This window comes from Bombyx mori, chromosome 1 (genome assembly GCF_030269925.1).
Source record: "Bombyx mori chromosome 1, ASM3026992v2".
NCBI lineage: Eukaryota > Metazoa > Arthropoda > Insecta > Lepidoptera > Bombycidae > Bombyx > Bombyx mori.
The window spans coordinates 2,995,980-3,022,142 of NC_085107.1; the positions used below are offsets into that span (position 1 = coordinate 2,995,980).

General features: G+C 36.8%; 1 protein-coding gene across 2 annotated transcripts in view; it reads left to right on the plus strand.

Moving 5' to 3' along the window:
- Positions 1-26,163, plus strand: part of LOC101736024 (roquin-1) — an 83,788-nt gene that overhangs the window by 46,852 nt on the left and 10,773 nt on the right. For both annotated transcript variants that reach the window (XM_038013532.2, XM_038013535.2), the window contains exons 3-13: positions 2,557-2,749; positions 10,767-10,930; positions 13,949-14,086; positions 15,439-15,546; positions 16,291-16,486; positions 18,260-18,397; positions 19,639-19,788; positions 21,849-21,990; positions 24,156-24,361; positions 24,537-24,900; positions 25,683-25,870. In XM_038013532.2, the coding sequence (XP_037869460.1) occupies positions 2,557-2,749; positions 10,767-10,930; positions 13,949-14,086; positions 15,439-15,546; positions 16,291-16,486; positions 18,260-18,397; positions 19,639-19,788; positions 21,849-21,990; positions 24,156-24,361; positions 24,537-24,900; positions 25,683-25,870 (1,987 nt within the window). The remainder of the gene's footprint in view (positions 1-2,556; positions 2,750-10,766; positions 10,931-13,948; positions 14,087-15,438; positions 15,547-16,290; positions 16,487-18,259; positions 18,398-19,638; positions 19,789-21,848; positions 21,991-24,155; positions 24,362-24,536; positions 24,901-25,682; positions 25,871-26,163) is intronic.

A 26,163-nucleotide genomic window follows, 5' to 3' on the forward strand; every position in this document is an offset into this window, starting at 1 on the left:
CGTAATTAAGGCTATTCATTGATTATATTATTGACGTTGACCATTCATCGTTGACCAATTTCAGTCGATCTCCTGTTACCACAAAAACTGTACTGCTCCTGTCTTAGTTTCTCAAGCACGATCTTTCTACACCTGTTTCTGTCTCTCCCGATAACGAAAAATGTTAAGTATTTGAAACGATATGATGAAAATGCTAAAATTAACCCTTGAACGTAGTTTTAATTATGTCTCACGAAAAGCAAAGGAACCACTTTTTTTTTAACCCAAATTTAACCCAAAATGTTATGATACATTACATTTAAAAAATTCAAGCGATGCCAATAAATGTTTCGAAATTGGGAATTGCGGGAATTCTGTAATCGAAAATCCGCTTTTGACTTTTAGAGTTCCGTTTTGTGCAATACTCAATTAAGCTGCAATTACGATGTCATCTGAACTTCAAAGATCAGCTGTCAGTTACGTCAATTGTTTCAGTGTAACGTGAATTCGATTGAATTCAGATGAACGATGATCTCGTGCAACTCTAAAAGCCAATTCGATCGCAATCTAATTAGTCAAATTGTTACCGGTTTGTGGTCATCAGGCTTTAGCTCTCTGAAATTCAATAATAACATATAATATAATGATAATTAATTATTTTATTAATAACATTATGATAGAGAGCATTTTTCAATCATTGCAACCTGCATTTTTGCTGATCTAACAAACGACAAATATGAAAAGTTTAAAGTCTATTAAAAGTTTAAAGGTCTATGTAATATCCAACACCTCGGTCGTGCTCTTCATGTAATCATCTACTTGGTAGAATCGAAGATTATGGGAATCAACATTTTCATTTCTCCTTCATTTTTCATCATCATTTTTGCCAGTTACTTTTCCAGTAACCACAAAATTTCAAGATTGTTTCCGTCTTTTTGGAACGAAGTTCCTTATGGGACGATGCGGACGGGTACCCTAACCGGGAAAAAATGTCCGTAACGTAAGATTTTTTCAATTTAGTTTGTTATCAACAGATGTCGCTGCATGTAAATTCAACAATTCCTGAATCGCGGTGACGAGATGTTACAAAGTTGATAGACGTTCTCGTATTTCTTTTGCTAAATCATTCCTACCTGGCGTAGGGGATACTGTTATCATGCAGAGTGGAGTGGTTGACCCTAGCGACTATTTTTATTTTTATCAATAAAAAAATGTATACCCGAATGATTATTTTCTTAATACCTCGAATAGAGCATAAAATTAATATTTTTATAATTTGGAACTTCGTTCCTATCCGGTGTCCCACGACACCACACATCTTTTTTTTTTTACTACCGCAATAGACAGACGAGAACAGACGGCCCACCTGATGGTGACTGGTTACCGTCGCTTATTGACGTCAGCAATGTCAGGGGCCGAGCTCAGCCGCTGCCTACCGTTAAGTACTCTATGTAGACGCAATTAAAACTAATTTTACGGTTTAATCTCGCATTTATTATTTCCAATTCATTATTTTTGAAGTTTCGAAACTACATTGTTTTCCTGGTCATGGAGGACTAAGGTATTTTTCGTCGACTTGCGAACGTTGGGCTAACCATCGTCTCAAACTTATATTAAAGTACTTTAGGACCGACATAGTGACTACAGATCACAAGAAAAGGTCTGAGCTGTCTGCATCACGATGCTCAGCAATGACCGAACGTATAGAGTAGGAGGAGGACACTTCTCAAACAATTCGCCTCATTTTACAAATGGCTTCGAAAAACAATCTAAAAAAAAAAAAAAATGCAGTTTCTTGAAAACTACCTCGCGATCAGTGATTCATTCCTTTCATTCAAGACATTAAAATACGTTTTTTTGTATCAATACCATAGTTCGTGAGGTTGCATAAAACGATTGAATATCGCGGACCGTGTTCCGTTCCCATTAATATTTATCAGAAATGAATAAAGCGGTACTATAGTTAGCAGAGACGTGCTGAAAATACATCATACACAGGGACGAAGGAAACAAAAACAAAAATCTCATCGATTTGGCGTCTGAATTTAAATACGGCTTTAAGCGAAGAAAGAGGTCGTAGGGCAGCACGGGAAAGTGGCGTGTGTGTCGTGAAGTATAAGGCACATTTCGCTAAAACGTAGTTTCGCGTTTGAGTGTATTGCACCCGAAACTCAATTATAACAATTAAAATCAATACGCCATTCGATAAATACCGAACGTTTCTTCTGTTTAAATACGACTTTATATGTAATTGGGATACCGGGTACTATAACCGCCGATGTAAATGGGTATTTATTTGTTCGTATCAATATTTTTTTTATTGCTTACATGGGTGGACGATCTCACAGCCCACCTGGTGTTAAATGGTTACTGGAGCTCATAGACATCTACGACGTAAGTGCGCCACCCACCTTGAGATATAAGTTCTAAGGTCTCAAGTATAGTTAGAACGGCTGCCCCACCCTTCAAACCGAAACGCATTGCTGCTTCACGGCATATATAGGCAGGGTGGTGGTACCTACCCGTGCGGACTCACAAGAGGTCCTACCACCAGTAATTGTTCGATAACGCCAACAGACGATCATACAAGTTGAACCCGAGGAGTTGGTTGTGAACACGGCGCTGCTTCAGCTGGCGGGCTATGCGCCACCTTCGCAGCCGTATCAGCCGCCTTGTATCAAGGCTCTCCCGGAGTCGGACAGGCAGGCGTACGACACTGTTATACGCACCATGGAGGAACTTGCTGTATTCTTGAAATGCTCCGGAAACGGTGAGTACTAAAAATTATTGTCATTAGTTTGAAATGTCGGAAAAGGATTTTAGAAAATAAATAATAGTTTAAAAAAACTAACAAAATACGCTTTAATAGAAAATCCAACTAAAAAATAGAAAATTTTTTTTAATAAATTTTAATTAAAAATAGTGTAAGAAAAAATTATTTTATTGTAAGAAAGCGTGGGGTGCATGGTATAAGTAGTTATAAATTTTTATGAACAGATATGAGTAGAAGGATTATTTAGATAATACCCTGAAAAGCACCAAAGCGTATTTTGTTAGATTTTTTAAACTATTATTTATTTTTCATTTTTTAGTTGAATTAAAATTTTTTCATTTTTTTTTTTAATATTTAATTGTCATCAGTCCTCAATAAGTACACCAAATTTCGAGTTAATCCGACGTTTTGAAGAGGTTAAAATCATGTTCAAAGATTCCGTTACAAACATACATACCTACGTCTGAAGCTAATAAAAGCGTATTAAAAATCTATTTGATCCTTGTGTAACTTTTTTTTATTGCGTAGATTAGTGAACGAGCTTAGTGTCCATCTGGGGTTAAGTGTGCTTAGTGCGAGTTTTTTAACGTTTTCGATAGCGTAAAAGTTAATTCAAATTTGTATGGAATTGGAACGTTTTCCTACGTTTGCCGCTAGGGGCGCTGTTCCGACTGCCTACAAATTTGAGTTAACTTTTACGCTATCGCGAACGTTAAAAAACTCGCACTAAGCATTCAGTAGAAATCATAACGTAAATGCTGTCACCTAGCTTGAGACATGAGCTCAAAGCCTGCGTCGATGTTCCCGCCATCAGTAAATGGATGTTAGCGGTAACAGCATATTGATATGATCATCATTGAATGACGCTGACCGTGTCCTCAGTCGCCCTCTAAGACATCGCTGAAACGAAAAGTGCAAATCTAGGTAGACACGACATATGGAAATCGAGACGTTGTGTAATTGAGCGCGAAATCACCGTTATTTGTTATAAATGATAGGTTTTTGTTAAATTATTCACTGTAGGTAGATAAAGATTCGGTTCACCTATTGGTAAGCAGTCACCATCGCTTATGGATATCGAGCCTCTGGCACTGCAGATTGTCCTTGCATCCTTTGAAGACGGATGTGTTATGCACTCGGGAAACACCGTGGAGGGAAACTAATTCCAAAACCGGATGGCACGTGGCAGAAAATATTTCCGGAAACCAATGAAAGAGCGGTTCTAGTTCTTTTTTTTATTTTTATTTTTTGCCCTTGTAGGCAGACGAGCATACGGCCCTCCTGATGGTGAGTGGTTACCGTCGCCCATGGACTTTAGTAATGTCAGGGGCAGAGCCAAGCCACTGTCTACTGCTTAATACTCTCCACAAGTCTCGTTTGAAGAAGAACATGTCATAGCGCTCGGGAAACACCGTGGAAGGGAGCTCATTCCATAGTCTAGTTAGTATGGATGAACTCTGTTGCGGGCTGTGCGATGGTAAAAAGGATCCGAAGATAGTTTCGTGTCATGGATTAATTTTATCGATAGCAGGCATGCTTAACATAGGAACAGCAGATACAATGGAGCACCTTTGTAGCTAACGAAATACAATGCATTTTATATAAATAATAACATACCGATACCGCCCACGTGCAGACAAGATTAAAGTATTGAAGGTTCGCATTGACAACAATTCTTTGTAGTACTTATTAATGTGGGCGGTCGCTAGGCGCTCACGGTACTATTGCTTTGTGTTCGATCCTTTAAGTTCTCAATCCCTATACGTACCTTGATATCGTTTCTATATTTTGACGCTTAAGCTGTGATATTCAAAGAAAAAATTTGTTTATTTCATCGGAAACCGAAGAAAATTCAATATAATGTAGGTACAGTAACGATGAAAATGAATTCTAATATTCGAATACGTGTTTAGTTAATTTGGAGGTGAAAAACCTCGAGTGTTTCGGGGTCTTGAAAAACGGTATACTGTTTTTTTTTCTATTTTGAATTTTTTACCGAGATAATCCTGTTATATTAGCGGCCCTTTCACATTAAATAATAGATATGTGCGTAGATCGAGCTTTTGAAATTTTTATAATACGAGCCCATAAATGTCTACAACGTAAATTCCGCCACCCATCTGGAGACATGAGTTCTAAGGTCTCCGTTTTTACAGTACAACCCCCACCCTTCAAACCGAAATTCATTACTGCTTCACGGTAGAAACAGGCAGGGTGGTGGTACCTACCCGTGCGGACTCATAAGACGTCCTACCACCACCAGTAATTAGGCAAATTATAATTTTGTTGGTTTGCTTATTTATTACACGACGTTACTCCTTCACCGTGGAAGTCAGTCGTGAATATTTGTTAAGTATGAACTACATTAGAAAAATTGGTAACCGCCTGCAGGATTCGAACATCGAAACAGTCGCATCGCTTTATACGCCTGCACCGGGCGCCTTATCCTTTAGGCCATGATAACATAATTATTTCCAGAACGGATAAACGGAATGTGAATTAATTAGTGACGAATTGAATTAAAAATTGGCTTCTAATTTTCTAAACTAGTAGCATTTGATTTCAAAGTTGAACTGGAACGACCAAATTAAAAAGGCATAGTTTTATTAAATAACAAATATTCTGTTTCGCTTTGGAGCTAATAAAATCTTGCATTATTATACACTGTAAATTAATATACTTTCTAGAAGCCCAAGGCTGGTCGCGTCTGAAGCGGATGTTTTTATATGTTTGTTTGTTCTTTTTAAAATGTTTTAAAGATATTTACTTAAGACTTATTCCACCTTGCGGACTTGTTTGTTTGAAATTACTGCAAAATAAAAATAGCAAATGTTCCTTAATCGAATAACTCTGTTCTGTCTTATTGTAGGTGAACTTATTTAGACGAATGAGCGCTTTTCAAATGTTCGATCTTTATATAAATAATTGTAATATAATTCTAGTAGATAATATTTTTTGGTAAACGATGCAAAGCACGATGATGCTGGGTGCTCTATAGTTAAAAGCAGTACAGCGCCTTACGCGTCCAATACAACAATGCGTTCAGACTGTTGTTAGGGCTGGCTTTTTTATTTTTTTTATTGCTTAGATGGGTGGACGAGCTCACAGCCCACCTTGTGTAAAGTGGTTACTGGAGCCCATGGACATCTACAACGTAAATGCGCCACCCACCTTGAGATATAAGTTCTAAGATCTCAGTGTAGTTACAACGGCTGCCCCACCCTTCAAACCGAAACGCATTACTGCTTCACGGCAGAAATAGGCAGGGTGGTGGTACCTACCCGCGCGGACTCACCAGAGGTCCTACCACCAGTAAAACCTGCCTCGGTTCTTTAGCGCGTCGGGAATGTTCGCCGAGGCACGAGTCGATAGTTTCTTTACGACCATGCGGAAAAGGTGCACATCCCTGATTTGCCGGGTCCGGGTCAGCCCTAACAGCATCCTGAAGGCATTAACAGACCGTTATGACTGTCGGTACTTGAACCATTGTACCATGGTTCACTTGCGGACTAAATAATAATAATAATGGTTGGTTCGAAGTAAGTATCAGTTGAATGGAATATTTGAAATGTATTCAACTGATAATTATTTTTAATAAATGTATCTTTTTTATTTGATTGGTTTTGTTAATTTTAAGTATGTTTCAATGATACTATGTACACATATGTACTTGTTCTTGTCTGAAATAAAAATCAATCATTCATCATTCATTCATAATTCCATATTTATCTTAAAGTAAAATATATTTGTGAAGATAGTATAATAGTCACAGAATAAAGCCGCATAAATAACAAACCGAATTTCAGTTCGATACTAATTGTTTTCTTGAACAAAATAACATAAACAGCAACATTATAAGAATGGTTTTAGTAGCTTATTAAATTAAGCTTTCAACGTTGTCCTAGTTAGCTTTAAATAATTTTTGTTTCTCATAAGAACGTAAAGCTCGCTTAGCGGAAGATACACCGATATTATAATTAGTATTATAGTAGTACATGTAGCGTTTTATTCTCTAGAGAGCTCGCTACGCTACTAGGCTTCGATAAATATCTTGATGTACTAAAACAATCAGTTTGTAAGTCAGTTTTAAAAATACTTTTTTTCATATTTCGCTCTGTTTATATGTTATGTAATTTGAATACTTTATTTACCAGTGGTGGATTTACACTAGGGGGCAGTCCGGGCAAGTGTCCAGGGCGGCAAAATTTTTTACCGCGAAAAAATTGTGAAAGTGAATAAAACATTTTTAGTCATCAAAATTGCTCAATTTAATTAGTTACTTCTATGAATCAATAATTTTCTGCTTAATTGATAATTCAAGAAATTCAATTCATCCATTATTTACGAATTATAATTTTGGCACTTTTGGGAAAAAATTATAATCAAAATTATTTAATCAATTTATTTCCTTCGTGATTTATAATAATAATCGATTTTTCGATTTTCTGGAGCTAAAGAAATTTAATTAGTTTTTTATTTTATTTAATATAATTATGAGTCACCCTTAGTGCCAAATTTAAATTTATATATAATTGTTAGAATAAAAACCAAATATTTATTTATGTTTTTGGAATATATCACATATAATAAAGTTTCTGCAATAAATTAGTTATTTAATTTTTTTAAATAAAATATATAAACTACTAGCTGACCCGGCAAACGTTGTTTTGCCATATATGCGCCATCTATTGATTACTTACTCAACCCAGTCGAAAGGTATCGACATCTGTTAGAATCATTTGGAGTTAACAGATAATTGTGACTGTCAAATAATAACAGACAAATAATTAGCAATAAATTAAAATTGCGACTATAATTTGAGATTTAAACTATCCTATCTCTCAAGTTGGATCGAACTGCACATGGTGTGCGAATTTTATTATAATCGGTTAAGTGGTTTAGGAGTCCATTGAGGACAAACATTGTGACACGAGATTTATATATATTAAGATAGTTTAAGTAAAATTCCAGTATTAGGGCGGATTCTTTCTGCCTGTATAAGTTTTCGAATGCTTCTACTACTTCGGTTGTGGTAATAGGCGGTAACGCGTCCGAGGATGGCAAGGAAGGAAGCTCTGCGCTCGATCTCCCTGTCCATTAAATCGGTGTTTCGGGGTCTGCAAGCTGAGCACTGGTGGTGCACAGTTCTTGCAGTGCATCGGCCAGTAACACTGCCTTTTCATCCTCAATGTAAGACGAGGGTTGATCGAAATAACGTACGAGAGGAGAGAGCGTAATGGCAATAGTTTCGGACATGATGGTCCATGCTAGTCGCCAGGAGAATAGGTGGGAGGGTGCGAGTCCTAATAAATAACTATCCCATTTTATTTATTTCGGGATTCGTCTAGGCGGGAATTAACGTCCCGATGTAAACGATGCATCCCAATCCGATTTAATTCTGTGGGATATCAATCGCGAACCTGGATTGCCGCGCTCCTAACTCTTAAGAGGTTCCTAAGTTCGTACGTTTTCTATCGCGGGTGAAGTATCAGGATTTCTATGGATTCGACGGGGTCATGGGGTAAAATCCGGACTATAGAGGAAGATTGGTGAGCCGGCTTCGGCCAATCTGGTGCTCAGTTTCTGCCAGTTTGACGATAAATCAGGAGTGGTCTGAGGAATTGTTCGAGATGATACCGGCATCTCGTTTTTACAATCGCACCGCCCGCCACCGGAGTAGAGTTCATCCATACTACCTGGAGCCACTGCGGTCATCCACAGTGCGTTTCCAGAGGTATTTTTTGCCACGTACCATCTGGCTATGGAATGAGCTCCCCTCCACGGTGTTTCCCGAGCGCTGTGACATGTCCCTCTTCAAACGAGGCTTGTGGAGAGTATTAAACAGTAGGCAGCTGGCATTGCTAAAGTCCATGGACTACGGTAACCACTCATCATCAGGTGGGCTGTATGCTCGTCTGCCTACAAGGGTAATTAAAAAAATATAAGGCATTAAAATGTGAAATGCGAGATTGAATCTTTAAAATTGTTTTACAGGTTAATGCCGCTTACACCATACTTTGTCTGTAGCAGCGGCCATGTTTCTAGTTGTCAATTAAAATACATTAAGATACATTCATTAAGTGTCGATCGAACACAATAAACTTACTATGTTGCAGTTTAGAACCAATAAGTACAATTCAGTAATGGACCAAACCGGGCACTTCGATTCGAATTAGAACGCTATTAGACTGATTGAACATTGCAATGACATACCGCGCTAGGAAACTGCGTTATTGTAAAATTTATCGTAATAGAGGTCCCGTAGTAGTCGAAATTCGACTATAATTGATTGGAATTGTAAGTTTGTACACTATTATGATTGTATTTTATACTTCTATAATCACAAATTGCGCCAAGGCTACACTATAAAAAATATTAACAAAGACAAAAAATATTTAATTTATTCTCAATTTGACAACAGACGTCAAGAACAAAAGTTTGACAATAAATAGTATGCATGCGTGTGTGGGTCAAATATATGGTATGTAGTGTGTGTAATGTTTTCTTTATTGATTTAATGTATCTTTTATGCATTATTTTAAAAAAATATTAGTATTGTGCACTTCTTCTCTATATTCTCTAAACGTGTGGAAAATTTCATACTCCTCCGTCCGCGCAATTTTCGTAAAAAGGGAAATAAAGTTTTTGCTTCACGTATTAATATATAGATACATCAATATCAAATAAACTATGTGTTAACGCCTAAGAATTTTTAAGGAGCAATGTACAAAATTTTATTTATGTTTACCTGCACCATTTTTACACACTTCAATTAATGGCCGTGCCAAGCTAACTTGTTCGCAACGTATTAAATTAACAAAAACCTGTATAAAGGAAATACAAGCACAAAATCGATTGTGGAAGTTTTATTGAAGAAACCCAAGCATCCAACACTATGCATTTTCCTAATTAATTCAAAGTTCTTATAAGGCAAGCGTTTGACCGACTTCAATTAAGGGGTAAAGGATGTTTTAAATTTATACCTAGTGCTCGCTAACAATCGTTTTTCGTCATAGGTTAACATCAGAAAGGTTGTGAGTTGGGCAAAAAAAATAACAAAGAACATTCAATAGGCTTGTTACTTTATTAAAATAGTATAAATATGTATTATATTATCAGTATTGTGTACAAAGAAAGTTGAACTTAGAAAGACTACGAAATTTACAATGTAAATTAATACTTAAAATTTAAAAAAAAAAACAGACTCCACGTGTTTTGTTGGAGCTAAGAGCTATTTTCGGATGGTCGGAAAAGTTCTCCGTTCGATATTTAATAAGAGTCAGTCGTATGAAGCGTCTAAGGAAAATAAATGTCAGCAATCGCAGCTAAGAATAATACCAGAAATTAGTTATCAATTTCCAATTTTAATCCTCAACGTGCTTTATCTAATTTTAGTTTTACTTTAGTTGGGATTCGTAAAATATGCCTCTAAATTTGGTTTCGGCTGATGATGGTGAGGATTCATCGAGTCAATTGTTATATTAAAATACAGAGGGAGATTCAAACTACAGCTACGGTGATCAATCGATCGACAATCTATACTAATATTACAAAGCTGAAGAGTTTGTTTGTTTGAACGCGCTAATCTCAGGTACTACTGATCCGATTTGAAAAATGCTTTCAGTGTTAGATAGTCCATTTATTGAAGAAGGCCATAGGCTATATGAGGCCATCAGCGCAAAAGTGGCCTAACCCACAATTTTTTATATTCAAGCTTATATGACGTATATTGGAATTTATTTAATTTAAAATATAATAGATTTTGACGCAAAGCCGGCCTATAGTCTCACCCATAGATAACAGATAGCTTGGTAAACATTTTTTTTGCGCATATGGTTTTTTTTGCCTACTCATATTTAAATTCATGAAAATTTAAACCTAACTATACTAACCATGGTAAGCTTAGGCCACTTTTGCGCTAACGGTCTCATATAACATCACGCTAAGACCAATACGAGCAATAATAACCTCCTCTTGTGTATTAATATTTCGAATTCGAAAATTTTTGTTGCAGCCAATATGAGTGGCAACGGGAATCGACTTTCGAGGCCTATGCAGAGGAAGCTGGTAACGCTGCTGCAGTGTTCGATAACAGACGAGGAAGGTCGGGGCAGGGCCGCACGGGCAGCCAGGTCTCTTGGTGAACGGACGGTCACTGAACTCATACTTCAACATCAGGTTAGTTTGATTACATACAGAGTGACAGCCCTAGTGAAGAACATAATTTACCAAACTTACCCGCCATGGACGGTTTCAAATTACTTTATAGAATATTATTTTTGAATTTTTATTACTGGTGGTAGGACCTCTTGTGAGTCCGCACGGGTGGGTGCCACCGCCCTGCCTATTTCTGCCGTGAAGCAGTGATGCGTTTCGATTTGAAGGGTGAGGCAGCTATTGTAACTAACTATACTGAGGCCTTAGAACTTGGGACCTTGGAACAACACTACAAACACAAACTTTTATATATCTGTTTGAAGCTTATCTTTCGCTACAGTATGATAGCTTGATTACGATTTGAGCGAAAAACAGATTTCTGAAGGTGTTTGTGCTTAATTGTTTTAATCGGTATCTTTGATGAGAACTTTAATTCTGAAAGCAAGTGTAAAGGTAAATAATTCCTTAAGTCCATACTTAACGTACCTAAATGTGGGTTAAATCGAATCGTTAATATTATTGTTTAAAAGCTGTACTATAACTTTATAAGTCTACGCATATATCAAATTGATTTTTGCTCGAATACAATATTTATCAGTATCGGATTTAATTCGCCGGTGAACTAAAATTGTCTTTCACAATGATTGACGCATGTTCACTGTTTTAATTGACTAACTCGGTGAAATGCGCGTTCGTCTGCCAATAAAAGCTTTGTATTTTGAAATAGTGGTGTGTGTATTAATTTTGTAACTAGAGGTCCCGCAGTAGTCGAAATTCGACTATAATTAATTGGAATTGTATAATAAGTTTGTACACTATTATGATTGTATTTTATACTTCTATAATCACAAATTTCGCCAAGGCTATACTATAAAAAAATATTAATAGAGACAAACAATATTTAATCTATTCTCAATTTGACCACAGACATCAAGAACAATAAATAGTATGCATGCGTGTGTGCGTCAAATACATGTTATGTAGTGTGCGTAATGTTTTCTTTATTGATTTAATATATCTTTTATGCATTCTTTTAAAAAAACATTAGCATTGTGCACTTCTTCTCTATATTCTCTATAAGTGTGGAAAATTGCATACTCCTCCGTCCGCGCATTTTTCGTAAAAAGGGATACAAAGTTTTTGCTTCACGTATTAATATATAGATTTAGTATTAATTGTAATTTAGTATCTAAGTCGACGTAATAACGATCGAATCGGTTCGAAGAAATGTCCGCTTCTTAGTTCAATACGAGTATTACGTCTAATTCGATTGGTACGTTCTTAACTTAAGTATTTGTTTTATAAAATCACATTTCGTAATTCGATCAGTTCGCTAGTCTCAGACATAATTAAAACTACGTTGACGATTTTGTGTTACTATTGTCGTTTTATTATGTCCGAAGTTTCGAAACAAACGGTAAAAAGTCAAGAAATATTTTTTATTGATAAAAATTGACTGTAGTTAACATGATATTCAAATGTCGACATAAAATATTCTAGTCATCGGTGACGACGGAAACAGTGAAGTCGGGGAAGTAATATAATAACAATAATAAACGCAAGATTATTCTGTAAAAGTAGTTTTAATTTTTATTTTTTTATTATTGAGTACTAGTGAAACATTCGGTTGTGACTATTGATGATAATATAAAAATATTCCCGCGCTTTCTCCGGTCATCATTCTTATCGAACCAGTCGACGAAGGGCTCGGCGTGTTAATTAACCCACCGACACAGCCCACTGAGTTTCTCGCCGAATCTTCTCAGTGAGTCGCGTTTTCGATCCGGTGGTAGATTCTGCGAAGCACTGCTCTTGCTAGAGTTAGTGTTAGCAACGTCGTCAGATTTGAGCCCCGTGAGCTCACCTACTCGCTCGGTTCCGTTGGCATAGCCTCTCAAGGCTAGCAGCTTAGGTAGAAAAAAAAAGCGCTTTTATCAATAGCTTTCTTTCAAAATAATACCTTGTACTAACCATTATGAATATAACTAAAAATAAATCAATTAAAACCAGTCGAACCGTTTTCAAGTGATGCTCACTCAGACATGTACAAAGGATTATAGATTACAGGTTCATTATTTACGGAATAAATAGGCAGATTAAATTTGTAAATATTATGTATTATTTTTGTGGAAGTCGGTAAACAGGTTTAACGGCAATACCTGCTTAACTTTTCCGAATTACTCGAGGTTATTGTGTCTTCTTAGACACTATGAACTAAGTTAGAGAAGGCCGACTCGCAGCTGTAATGACTCCGATTGTGATTGTCTTCTTCTAAACCTACAAATCAATGGACGTACACTTGAATTTATTAACGACCGTTCAACTCTTTCGATAGATGCAGATACAGCCATATAAATTCAATTAAAATAATCTTTCAAGTAAAAAGATAGCGTAGCAATTCAATTGAAAAAATCTTGTCGACTCATTGGAGGGAACAACATTCAATGGATTATGTCTATTCTTCGATTGTTTTTTTTTAACTTCTTCAAGGATATCGGCACATACTATGTGTACATTTGATTTATTATTATTATTTATATATTAAATTCAATATGAAATGGCCACATTTATATATTTTTTCGGATATATATTTTTTTAATAAATATTCTCTATGTTTGCTAATTTTTTTTTGTTCTTATTGAATTATTATAAATTTAAAATGAACAAATCGCAAAAAAGAATAAACTAAACTCAAGTTTTTGTACTTTAAAAAAATCGTCCCTGAAGAGGTTAAAGCGATTTTGCACCAACCTTGTGCCCAACCCTGTTTGCTGCGTTTTCTATCTCTAATTTTTATAGATTACATCATGTACACTACTTCATGATCTCTCTGCTTTACTTAATATTTTTTTTGGTTTTCACGAGTAAATATAATTAAAACCAGTTTTATTTCGCGAATATTTCCGAAGTTTCGAATTTATTTTTAAATTTTATAAAACGCGTGACTATACCACAAAACTAGTCTCAATTATACAGCTCGTCCTTATAATCTCAAATAATAATGTATAATAGTTAATGAATTATCAATTTTGTACCCAGAATCCGCAGCAGCTAAGCGCCAACTTATGGGCGGCAGTGAGGGCGCGTGGTTGCCAATTCCTTGGTCCTGCTATGCAGGAAGAGGTGTTAAAATTGGTACTCCTCGCACTCGAAGACGGTTCCGCACTCTCCCGAAAGGTAATCAATTAAATATAATAATTATGCTATAATAGTGTTTCACGGAACGAGGAAATGGTTGACTGATAGATTATGGGGTCGTCACGAGGTTGTACGTTGAACATTACGAGGTATGTATTTTGAATATCAAAGCTATTTTATAAATTAATAAAAACTAGTGGTTCCCCGGTAGTCGAAATTCGACTATAATTAATTGAAATTATAGGTTTGTACACTATTATGATTCTATTGTCAAAGACTATTTATACTTGAATAATCACAATTTCGCCAAGACTACACTTTAGACTTTAGACAAATTTTAATAAAGATAAACAATATTTAGGTAATCTATTCTCAATTTGACCACTAACTATAATCGATAAGAAAAGTTTGACAATAAACAAATAGTATGCATGCGTGTGTGTGTCGAATACATGGTAGTGTGTGTAGTGTTTTCTTAAATTGATTTATTGTATTTTTTGTGCATAATTTAAAAAAAAATTACATTCTGCACTCCTTCTCTATATTCTCTATAACTGTGGGAAATTTCATTCTACCCCACCCGTGCAATTTTCGTAAAAAGCGGTACAAAGTTTTTGCTTTACGCATTAATATATAGATGAACATCTTCCACTGTGTAGGATCATCTTCATCTAATACAATAAAATCGAACCAGAAAAATTATGGACGAATTTCCGAATATTTTTTGAACTTTATATTAAATCATTATTGAGTTCCCATCAGCGTGTATTTGGAATAGACCCTTAAGCTTCCAACGATTAGATAGGGGAAAAAAATTGAGATTTCGACCCCATCTTTCTAGATCGCGTCACTCTGCACCCCAATTGAGTTTTCATTCTAAATACTGATTTAAAAATTCATTATATGAATTTGATAATCTTCTAGAAAAATTAAAAAAATTGCTTTAATACACATCGACAAAGGTTGCCTGAAAGAGATCGCTTTAAGCGATATAGCCGCCCATTGTAACACTCTTTTTCTTCATATGTTCATTGTCACGTGCCTTTACATTATTTGTTAGTGACGTTCAATGAAAAGTTTATTCAACAAGTTTTTCTTTATTTGCGAAAAGTTTAAAATTACTGATAGCTATAACGACTAGTATTTAAAAACGCAAGTCATTGAAACAAATTCAGTACCTAGTTTTCTGTGTAATTTTTTATACTAATGATCTCATTCAGGTTATATAATATGCATACCTATATTTACTTGTCATCATCATTCTCCTGTCCTTCTCTACATATCGTCTTGCACGCAATCTATCTATTTCTTTTTAGGTCTACCTCTCCCTCTACCTCTCCTTACCTGTACTTACTTGTATACTTTTAATATTACTCCTTTTTTTTTAACAGGTACTAGTGATGTTTGTGGTTCAAAGACTGGAGCCGCATTTTCCGCAGGCCTCAAAAACAAGCATCGGGCATGTAGTGCAGCTTCTGTACCGCGCCTCATGTTTTAAGGTGAGGTCTTTATCTTGGAGAGTCACAATCCCCTCCTGGCCTTGCCCGCCCATCTGCCCTAGTGAAACTGGAAAGGCCTCCGGGCCACCAGTAATCCTTCATTACAAAAAAATTAAAAAATTAAAAAGAATCACAATATGGCATGTTGCTGGTTTTACTGAAATCAAAATGTAGTTAACGATAATTTTTTTATTATTAAAATAACAATATTTACAGTTTGTAACAATACTTTTTTGTTAAGTAAAATCTATGAGTTTACAGTCTGGTATTATATAATTTTGAGTAAAGAAAAAAACTAATTGAAAATCATACCAGGCTACACAGGTTTAAGTTTTGGAAAATTGTTAAAACGATCATATATCTCCTCAAAATATTTTATTCACATTTAGTATTGTATTTAATACTGCCCAAATTCTATAATAAAAAAGTTTTATTGTCAACTAATGAGGCAGTCACCTTTTTTCAAAAGCAGCGCCATCTTTTGCCCATCTCTCAAATGACCTGCCACCGTAGTGGTAAAGGTTAAGAAATTAGTTCTTTTTCTCGCCGTTTTTTTTTTAACAAACAAATACAATAACTTGTCACCGTAATCTTTGAATTGTTTTATTTAAGAGTACGTATATAATATAGAACATTTTAAACAAAAGTTAATGTGGATAAACACCGATTAATTGGTTTAATTAGTAAACTTAGAGCCCGTTGGATTTACAGAGAAATGTAAACCCTTGAATGCCTTTGTAATAGGTATCGAAAAGGGAGTCAGATTCGTCGCTCATGCAACTCAAGGAGGAATTCCGTACGTACGATTCATTGAGGCGCGAACACGACGCTCAGATAGTTCAGATCGCCACCGAATCAGGTTTGAGAATCGCACCCGATCAGTGGAGTGCTTTGTTGTATGGCGACACCGCGCATAAGAGTCACATGCAGAGCATCATAGGTGAGTCATAGTATTTTGATCTCTGTCCAAATAATAATAAGGTTTACAAGCCGGATATAGAATTGGTCATCACTTCGAACCTTAACGTTTTGTGTCATACTTCTATATTCTGTTCCTCATTCCCAAACATCGCTCTCATGAGTTTAGCAACAGTGCTAAGAACCTGTAGACATCTCGGTACAAATAACCTTCCTTTAAAATTATCTTCCTTCTCAGGCCATCATACTAATTAAGGATATAATGTTCATTCTGTACTCCTCCTTTCCACAATATACAAATGATGTCATCGATAGCAACATAATATAGTGAATCGAGTGTTGCTAGCCACAGATTACAATGTGGGAATTTGTAGTTCGGCAGTGGCAACACCAAAAAAGTGATTTCACAAGGTGCTCGGACACTACTCTTTATACTGTAATCATTTTACCACGATCGTCACCACTGGCATTGACTCAAAGCTACCAAGTTCTATGGGAACCTCTGAGTCTACGTGAGGATTGCGGCTCTCTCTGTACTTTGTCCTCCTCCTCCTCGTGTCGTTTTCCTCATTACTGAGGGTCGTGACTCCCCCGCTGCATCAGTTTCTCCTGTACAATTTCCCTCCATCTGCTGCGATCCTTAGCTTCATGGAGGGCATTGTGGAAGTTGATGTCCAGAGAAGATCGTATTTGGTCCGACCATCTCGTAGGACTGCGTCCTCTGGGACGTTTGCCATTTGACCTTTGACGTTTCCTGTCACTATCAGCTGTTCAAGATTGTGACCCTCTCTCTCTGTGCTTTGTACCGTATGTTCAATGGGGAGTGCTCTGAGAAATAATTCGATATGATTCCTTCATCTCTTTTTTACCATCACATCTCCCGTCACCGGAAGAGAGTTCATCCATACTTTCTGGAACCGCTGCGTTCATCGACAGTGTGTTTCTAGAGATCTTTTTTGCCACGTATCATCCGGCTCTAGAATGAACTCCCCTCCACGGTGCTTCCAGAGCCCTATGATACGTCCTTCTTCAAATGTGGCTTTCGGAAAGTAGTCAGCATTGGTGTTGTCCCTGAGCGACGGTAACCACTCACCATTAGGCGGGCCGTATTCTTATCTGTCTAAAAAGTCAAGAAAAAACCTCAATTTGTTTGTTAACGTGGTAAATACAACGAAACAAAACATTTCATGAAACCATTCGATGATAACCTTCGTCTACATGTAGTTGACTCATTTGAAATGTAGCTGTACAGATTCAATGTCAATCATGTCATTGGAAATAGCGAGAATTACATTTTGGAACAGGAAATTCGAATTCGGAGGCTTCATGGTTTTGGCTTTAGGTAAATTTAGTTGAATAGACGTATCCACTATATTTATAAAGTATCCAGACATTTTGTAATCAACTATTTTTGTTATTGGTGCACAAAATTACTTTCTTCTAATTCCAATGGATACGCATGCCTAAATTTATCACGGCATCCTTGAACTAACTAACCGAAAAAAACGTTCTGTATATCTAACCGTTCGAAGAGTGGGGCAGCCGTTGTAACTATACTAAGACCTTAGAACTCATATCTCAAGGTGGAACAGCGCCCCTAGCGGCAAACGAAGAGAAAAATACAAATATGAGTTAACTTTTACGCGATCGAGGAGTTAAAAAACTCACACTAGAAGCACACAGGAAGACTGTAAAGTATTCAAAACAATATAATGACAATAAAAAAAGGCAAGTTTAAGCCGCAAATATGATTTAATGTTGAGTACATACACTAAGCAGAAGTCGTTGGGTACAGATAAATTACAGACGCCTCAGTCATTTGCCCAATCGGTCCAAGAGCTGTTTGTCGCGCTGCAACGTACCGGAGACCCGGAACAACTGGTGACAATGAGCATGCATCTCGATAAACTCGCAAACATCGACGCCAACGCCGGTAAGACACCCTTAATCACTTCATATTCGACAGTCAGTATTTTAAGGACTTATATGAACTATTATTTTTTAATACGTGTTTTATTAGCTTCCTACGTATGTTAATTAATTTTAAGTCGTCGTGGCCTAAAGGATAAGACGTTCGCTGCATTCGTATGTAGCGATGCAACGGTGTTCGAATCCCGCTGGCGGGGACCAATTTTTCTAATGAAATACGTACTTGACAAATGTTTACGATTGACTTCCTTTTTTTTTCCTACCTAAGCTGGTAGCCTTGAGAGGCTATTCCAGCGTAACCTTAACTAGTAGGTGAGCTCACGGGGCTCGAACCTGAGGACGTTGCTAACACGAACCCTAGCAAGAGCCGTGCTTCGCAGAATCTACCACCGGATCGGAAACGCGACCCACTGAGAAGATCCGGCGAGAAACTCAGTGGGCTGTGTCTGAGAGTTAATTTACTCGTCGAGCCCTTCGTCGCAAGCGACGGGTTCGACGAGAACGGTGACCGGTGCTTGAAGTACCTAAAAGCACCGTTAGTGGATCGGGAGGATCCGAAATGACGTGTTTTGGGCGACGTCGACTGCTTTCCATACGGTGAAGGAATAACATCGTGTAATAAAATAAGTCCGCACGGGTAGGTTGTGGCCCCTCCATTTCTGCCGGGAAGCAGTAATGCGTTTTGGTTTGAAGGGCGGGGCAGCCGTTGTACCTATACTGAGACATTAGAACTTATATCTCAAGGTGGGTGGCGCATTTACGTTGTAGATGTCCATGGGCTCCAGTAACCACTTAACACCAGGTGGGCTGTGAACTCGTCCAACCAAAAAAACCCTGCTTGGCGACGAAATACGTAAAATATCGGATTATAAATAATTATACTTTACGGCCCATATTCACCGACCTTCTATTACCAGCGCAACTGGCATTGATTCCCGGTCAGAAACGTTTCCTTTTCTAAGAGAATTTTTCATTCAAGATCTGGATGTATCGGTTTTTTCTAATAAGCTATAAAGACCGCTAGCATGTGATAAGAATTTAACATGTGGTCCTCGAGATCTATTCAAAATAAAAGTGGAGAGTACTTAAAGGTAGGCAGCGACTTGGCTCTGTCCCTGTCATTGCTGACGTCTACGGGCGACGCTAAACACTCACCATCAGATGGGCCGACTATTCTATGCCAAGAGTTCCTAATAAATTTAATTATTTGAGATTCCAAATGGCAAGTTTAAGAATTTCTTGCAGATGCTAAAAGCCCAACATGGAAGCAAATGGCCGATGTGATGACGTCATTAAAGGAGGTTGTGATCGGACTGATCAATTACATTCAGCAACAAGCGGCCGGAAAAGACATGAACCAAGGGCAAAAGGATCTACGAAACGAACCATCAACTAGTAAGTTTTTTTTTTACTTCACAATATTTTATCATCTGAAATTGATATTACATTCTCGTTCATCTGAATAATATTGACTTAAGGATTATTTTATGGATGTCAGATACTAAGCTATCTAACATGCCATGTCGGATCGCCTGCTCTTTGGGTCCAGGAGTGACTCCCTGATTATCAGTTCAACGTATCTTAGTTGCAGCTCCCTCCTCTCATCGAGAATCTCTTCAGGATAGTTTTCGGAAACATCATACAACACACATATTTAATTTTTGTCAATCAGCTTAGGATGTTTTCGTTTTTGTTATTTGTTTAAAAAAAATATTTGTATGGCCACCTGATAATAAGCTAGGGCTAGTCAGACAGAGGGCAACATACAGTTTTTCAGTCGTAAGCATCCTTCTTCTTTTCTCTTCGGTTTCCTCAATACCGAGGGCCGTGGTCGCAACAAGAGTTTATTCCAGATGGTTCCACGCCATTTGCTTTTATCTGCCGCCGAGTGTAGAGCATCGTGAATTGTAGTGCCGAGGGTAGTCAAATCTGGTCAGTCCAACGTGTCGGACGTCTACCTCGTTGTCTTCTTCTGTCCACCTTGCCAGTCGCCATTAGCTTCTCCAAGCTGCCGTTTTCCTTTCTTGCAATGTGGCCAAAGTATTTCAGAACTCTACGAAGGCAGATGGTGGAAAGCCTCGTCTTTATCTGAAGTTCTTCGAGGATCGACACGTTGGTGCGACGTGCTGTCCAGGGAATTCCTAGCATTTTTCGCCAGCACCACAACTCAAATGCGTTAATTCGGTCGCGATCCGCTTTCTTCAAAGTCCAGGTCTTTGCGCCGTATAAAAATATGGAGAACACTAAAGTGCGTAGAAGATTGCCCTTGGTTTTCAAGGAGATATTTTCAGTTAGTATGGATTAGGGTATATATTCAGCTATTTCAATAATTCGGCGAGAATGCGAGGTTTGATAGTAACTAAATTGTTTTATTTTGTTGATATTTTCTTCAGCCTTAAACGTGATACGATGGCTATTAATCGTTTAATATTTATAAAGGCGCACAACTGTAGCAAAATGAAACCATAGCGCTGCATGTAGGTTTTCAGGATAATCCAAAAAGTTCTGTGAGGTTTAAGTTAAGCGAACTCCGACCATTTTACGGGTTCTTTAATTTATTTCATTCAATTTCATTGCAAAATCATTTTTCAGATTTATAAATTTTATTTCGGGTTGCAGCAGAAAATATGCCTTGAGTTTCATTTTAAAAAATTTGGCTGTATGGTTATTGTTTCTTTTGCGTTTTACAGACCAAACCCACTTAAAAAATGTGTGTCACAACAATCAAAACAGCTTAATTTTCTGTTATTATTTATTTTTATTTTTAGCCTTTATGCAACAAACTAAGAAAAAATGTATTTTGCATTTACATATTATTAAAGTTACATTTTCGGAGGTATTTGTTTTATGTTTAAGTCTTGATGCATTTTTCAATTTTAGTATAAAAACATTGAAATAAAAAAAAATAGTCTAACCAAAATAATAAATACCGCCAGTTTTAAAATAAATTACATATTATGTTGTAGCAATAAGACGTCTTTCCGGTTCACACTCAATCCCGTAAAACAGTTGCTGGAAGTAATAATTATTATCAGTTACACACTCAATGAAGAATCTTTAAATTCAAATTCAAATTCAAATTAATTTAATAATTTAATAATTCAATAATTTTTGTATTTCATTATTTAGGAGGAAAATTATGAATTATTAAAGTATCATTATTTTTATTTTTTTTTTGTTTACCATTAAATTTAAAAAAGTAACTAACTAAAATAACTTTAAAGAGGATGTTAACATTAAAAAAAATTAGTAATGCTTCCTTAATAATTTAGAGCAATTAAATGATGTATTGCACAGTATAATAACAAACACTGAGTGATAATATTATGCTCATTGGAACTCTAGGAATCTAATAGATAACAAATATTGCTTATGTTGAGTTTCCAAAACAACTATTTATTGACTATATGAAGTTTATTGTTATTATTGTTGTACAATTAGTGTTAATGAATTAGGTCAATCATCACCGCAAGCCCGTACGACACCGACACCTACCCAGGGGAGGTACAAGATGGCTATGTGTAAGGATGTTCTGAGATCATTGTGTCCGAGGGGAAATTCATGCATGTATGCACATTCTGAAGAGGAACTAGAAAGGTATAGACGTTTAACAGGATTGACATGGTCACAACAAATATATGCATTGGCGGTAGTTTAAACTTTTAATGTGCTATTTCATTGTTTGAGAGTGGAACAAATAGATATTTTTTATAATATCATTTAACATAGTTTTGATATGTTTCTGATTGACTGATATAAAAAAAACCGTTAATGCATGTAATTAAATGTAAAATCATTCACATACTAATGCAGTTTTGTTTCAAGGAAGCTATACACTTAAAGCCAACTTAATTAGAGATTATAATAATAAGAGTAATATTAATTCAAAGAAATGTGATGAGACAAAAGAAAAATAGTATTTTGATTAAAACTTATAAATTACTATGAACTATCACCTAATTTTGTTGGTCAATTCCTTGAAGATTAAGTGTCTTGTATAATGAATGACAATGGCATCTGAGTTAATTTATTAACATGCTAGCTTAATTTAATTATCTGATGTGTTTGTAAATACTTGACCTAGAAGTAATGAAAATATTGTATTTCCTTTTGAAAAAATCATTTTCAGTAAAATTTCTTTTATGATCTTATATAAAAAGGTTCTATGAAAATTTAATATTTATGTTACTGTGACATAATAACCAAAGGCACTTCCATGCCATGCTTGTGAAGTTCTTAAGAGGAGTTATTTGTGTGCCTATTTTATTATAAGCAAATGGCTAATTATTATAACTAATTTAAAGGAGATAACCAAATGAAATTACAACAAGGATATTATACATATTATCATTCTATCTTGAGAGGAGTCTGCTATTAAAATGATGCCTACGGTTCCAGTCCGCATTTACTGAAAGGATTTTGTTAGGACAAAGCAATAGTCCGTTCTATGAGAAACAAGTGAAACATAATCACAATGGAGAGAAAGAAGAAGAAGAAAAAATTTAAAATATTATAATTTTCTTTACAAGCAGATTCTAAATAACCAGATTACCCAATCAAATGACAGTTAAATTCCTGACTGCTTGTTGAAAGCGTTAATTGTGGTAAAGTATACTGTGAATCTGCAGAGATTCTACTATGCTTAATATCTCTGCTACAAATGTTACAGAACCAAATGAGACTTTAAGTCTCAAGTAATTACAATAAGCTGGCGATTGACTGTAACTTCAATGTAATAAAACATTTTATTATGTGTACAACTAATACAGTATTATGTCAGAACAATGAGAGTACTATGTCAGTAGCCACCTTAAATATTCAATTGTGCCACAATATCTGTGTTTGAAACTTTTTTAACATATTGTTTCTCAATAATACATAATTTATTTTGCTTCAAGGAGGCGCCTGATAAATCAGATCAGACCTGTGTATCGTCCTGTATGGTGGGCATTACATTACTCGGTATCCTGGTACCAAGTGAATTATGAATTAATTCAAATTAGACCCCATGTGTTTGTCGTTAGGTACATATCGTACATCAAATACATATCTTTTGTAATCTCTATGTGTTTTAGAATGGATATGAAATAAAGTATTTAGTGTTATGACTGTCTTTTCATTGTATATCTTTTGTTTACAGTAATTAAAATTACCTGATTTTTACTGTAACTCTTCTATCATGTGAGCGATTTTTATTTTGAATTATAGTCCTACAAAACACTATTTTTATTATTTTTTCGTTTTATTTTATTATTTAAGATATGTTTTAATATTTGTTTATGTTAACTTAATTTTATTACTACCTTATATTTTAAGGTTTGTCGAAGTAGAAACATTATGTTGCGTTTTCTGAAGCCACTTGTCTTATTTTATCAAGTGGAGTTCTCGATTTCGTTTTTGATTTAATTAGCTTTTGATATGACTTAATTTCACGTAAGTGTTATTGTCGTGCTGAATTTGTGCTTCAGTCAGTCACCTTCCACTACCAGAATGCTAACGTACCTTTCCTTTTGCTGTCAATGTGCATGGTCGTGAAGAATTGCTAAATGTATACATATTATTAAGAATAGTTAATGAATGTTCAACGTTGTGATGCGTTCCCGTCAGCTGAGACGCGTCTCGAAGCGGGGCCTGCGCCCGTGGTACCTCACGCCAGATTATAAATGACACAGCGTAACACTGACTGTAGCGCAGTTATTGTTCTGAATCTTGTTAATAGGTTTCGCAGCACCGCGAGTAAGTTCTTTCGTGTGTTTGTACAGATATCGAGCGATGATGGCAAACATAAATGGACACTTTCAGTTCATGCCCGGGATAGTAGGAGTGCCCGCTCTCCAGCATGGACTGACGCCGATGCAACCTGGCTTGGCACCGATCCTACCTGGTCAGCCAATACACATAATTCCCAACATGTATAATCAATTCGCGATGCCACAACACGTCGACCCCTCTGCTTTCGGTGCCCAGTGTGAGTAATTTATATCATAAACGAAAGACATGACTAACAATAATAAATATTAATGATGTTATTACAGAATAGCAAAAAAAGTTTATGGAAAATCAATTTTTTTGTTGTTTTTCATATTAATCATAATTGACCTACATTGCTTGTCCGTTGTGAGTATATTTTTTTCTTCTTGCAGCCATGCAGGGAATGCCGCCTCAATCGATGCAGTCGCAAGGAATCCAACCACAATCAATGCAATCCCAGGGAATCCAACCGCAATCGATGCAACCCCAAGGAACCACACTGCAATCTATGCAATCCCAAGGAATGCAACCTCAATCGATGCAATCTCAGGGAATCCAGTCACAATCGATACAACCCCAAGGAGTCCAACCGCAATCGATGCAATCCCAGAGTATCCAACCACAATCAATGCAAGCCCAAGGAATCCAAACGCAATCGATGCAACCCCAGGGACTGCAATCGCAGCCACAGGGATTACGGCCCGTGCAGGCTGCCTCTGTGGAAATGCCCGAACTGATTGACCTGCAACAAAATCCGTAAGTTTCACTTCTCACATACGGCTTCCAATGTTGGAATTTACCAGGAAACTAAAGGCAATTGGATAACATATATTGCCATCTATAACATGTGTTTAATATAGCCATGGCGGTGTTGGTGTTGCTGTAGGTTTTACGGTCATGAGGAAATCGAACCCCCCCTTGTCACATTTTTATACCCCCCCACCCTGATGTGTCGTCACACGTTTTTTCAATTTATTAATAACTATAGTTCAATTTCATAGATTTTTAAAGTTTTTTATTCACGTCTAAACTTAGCGTTTTAATATTTTAAATTTTAACATGTGACGTCACAAAACTATTGACCCCCCATGCCCCTTGTCACACTATGTCACATTTCGGTGATACCCCCAAGGCGGCCTGGCCTTTTGCCGTACCGCGGAGACCGGTGTTGTTGCTCGTAGATTATCGCCTCGACTATCCGTCGGTCGCGCGTCCTCGGGGTGGCACTACGAGTCTGATTGTAGTGTTGGCCACAGGAAGTCCCCTGCTCTGCCCGGGCACTGACCCCAGGCGGAGATCGGACGTTGAATGAGAGAGTGCAAGGAGAGCTATTTGGTGGGTAGGGCCCTAAACATCCCTGGACCCAAACCCCGGACGGCCCCTAGGCGCGGAAATCTCAGGAATGAGGTTAGGCACCGTGCAAGAAAAAAAAAAGGCTCCACGATCACACTAACCGTACTGTTAAGAACTTTGTCTCATAGATATCCCGTGTTCGTTCTATTATTATCAAACGATCTCACAGTCTATTTAAACAACAGGAATTTCGTTCAACAAAATATGCCGTCGGGTCCGCGTCGCATCTACGATCTTAACTCTGGCAATCCGAACTTTAACTTCGCCCAGCAGTATCAGCACCCTGAGTATCCGACTTCGGTGTATGGGGTGCCGGAAGGATCCAACCAAATGTACATGCCGACGGCTTCTAACCTCTACCCCTTCGAAGACGGTAATTATTTTGTAACTCTTGAAGCTTACATGACGCGAAACGTCAGACTCGATATTTTTTGTACCTCATATATCCTATAATATGAATGTCGTTCTTCGGATCCTTCACTGAGAAGAGTATGCCCCGGTCTTATATTAGATGCTAGGGTTGCTCTCCAACCTCTGGTTACTTTTTAACTCAAGCGGATTGTAAACTCGTCCGGGTCAATACGACCGTCCTACCTATTTATGCCACGTATGCTCTTATGCATTGTGCGTCATGGAACCAGACTGAGTATTTCACTTCACTATCCA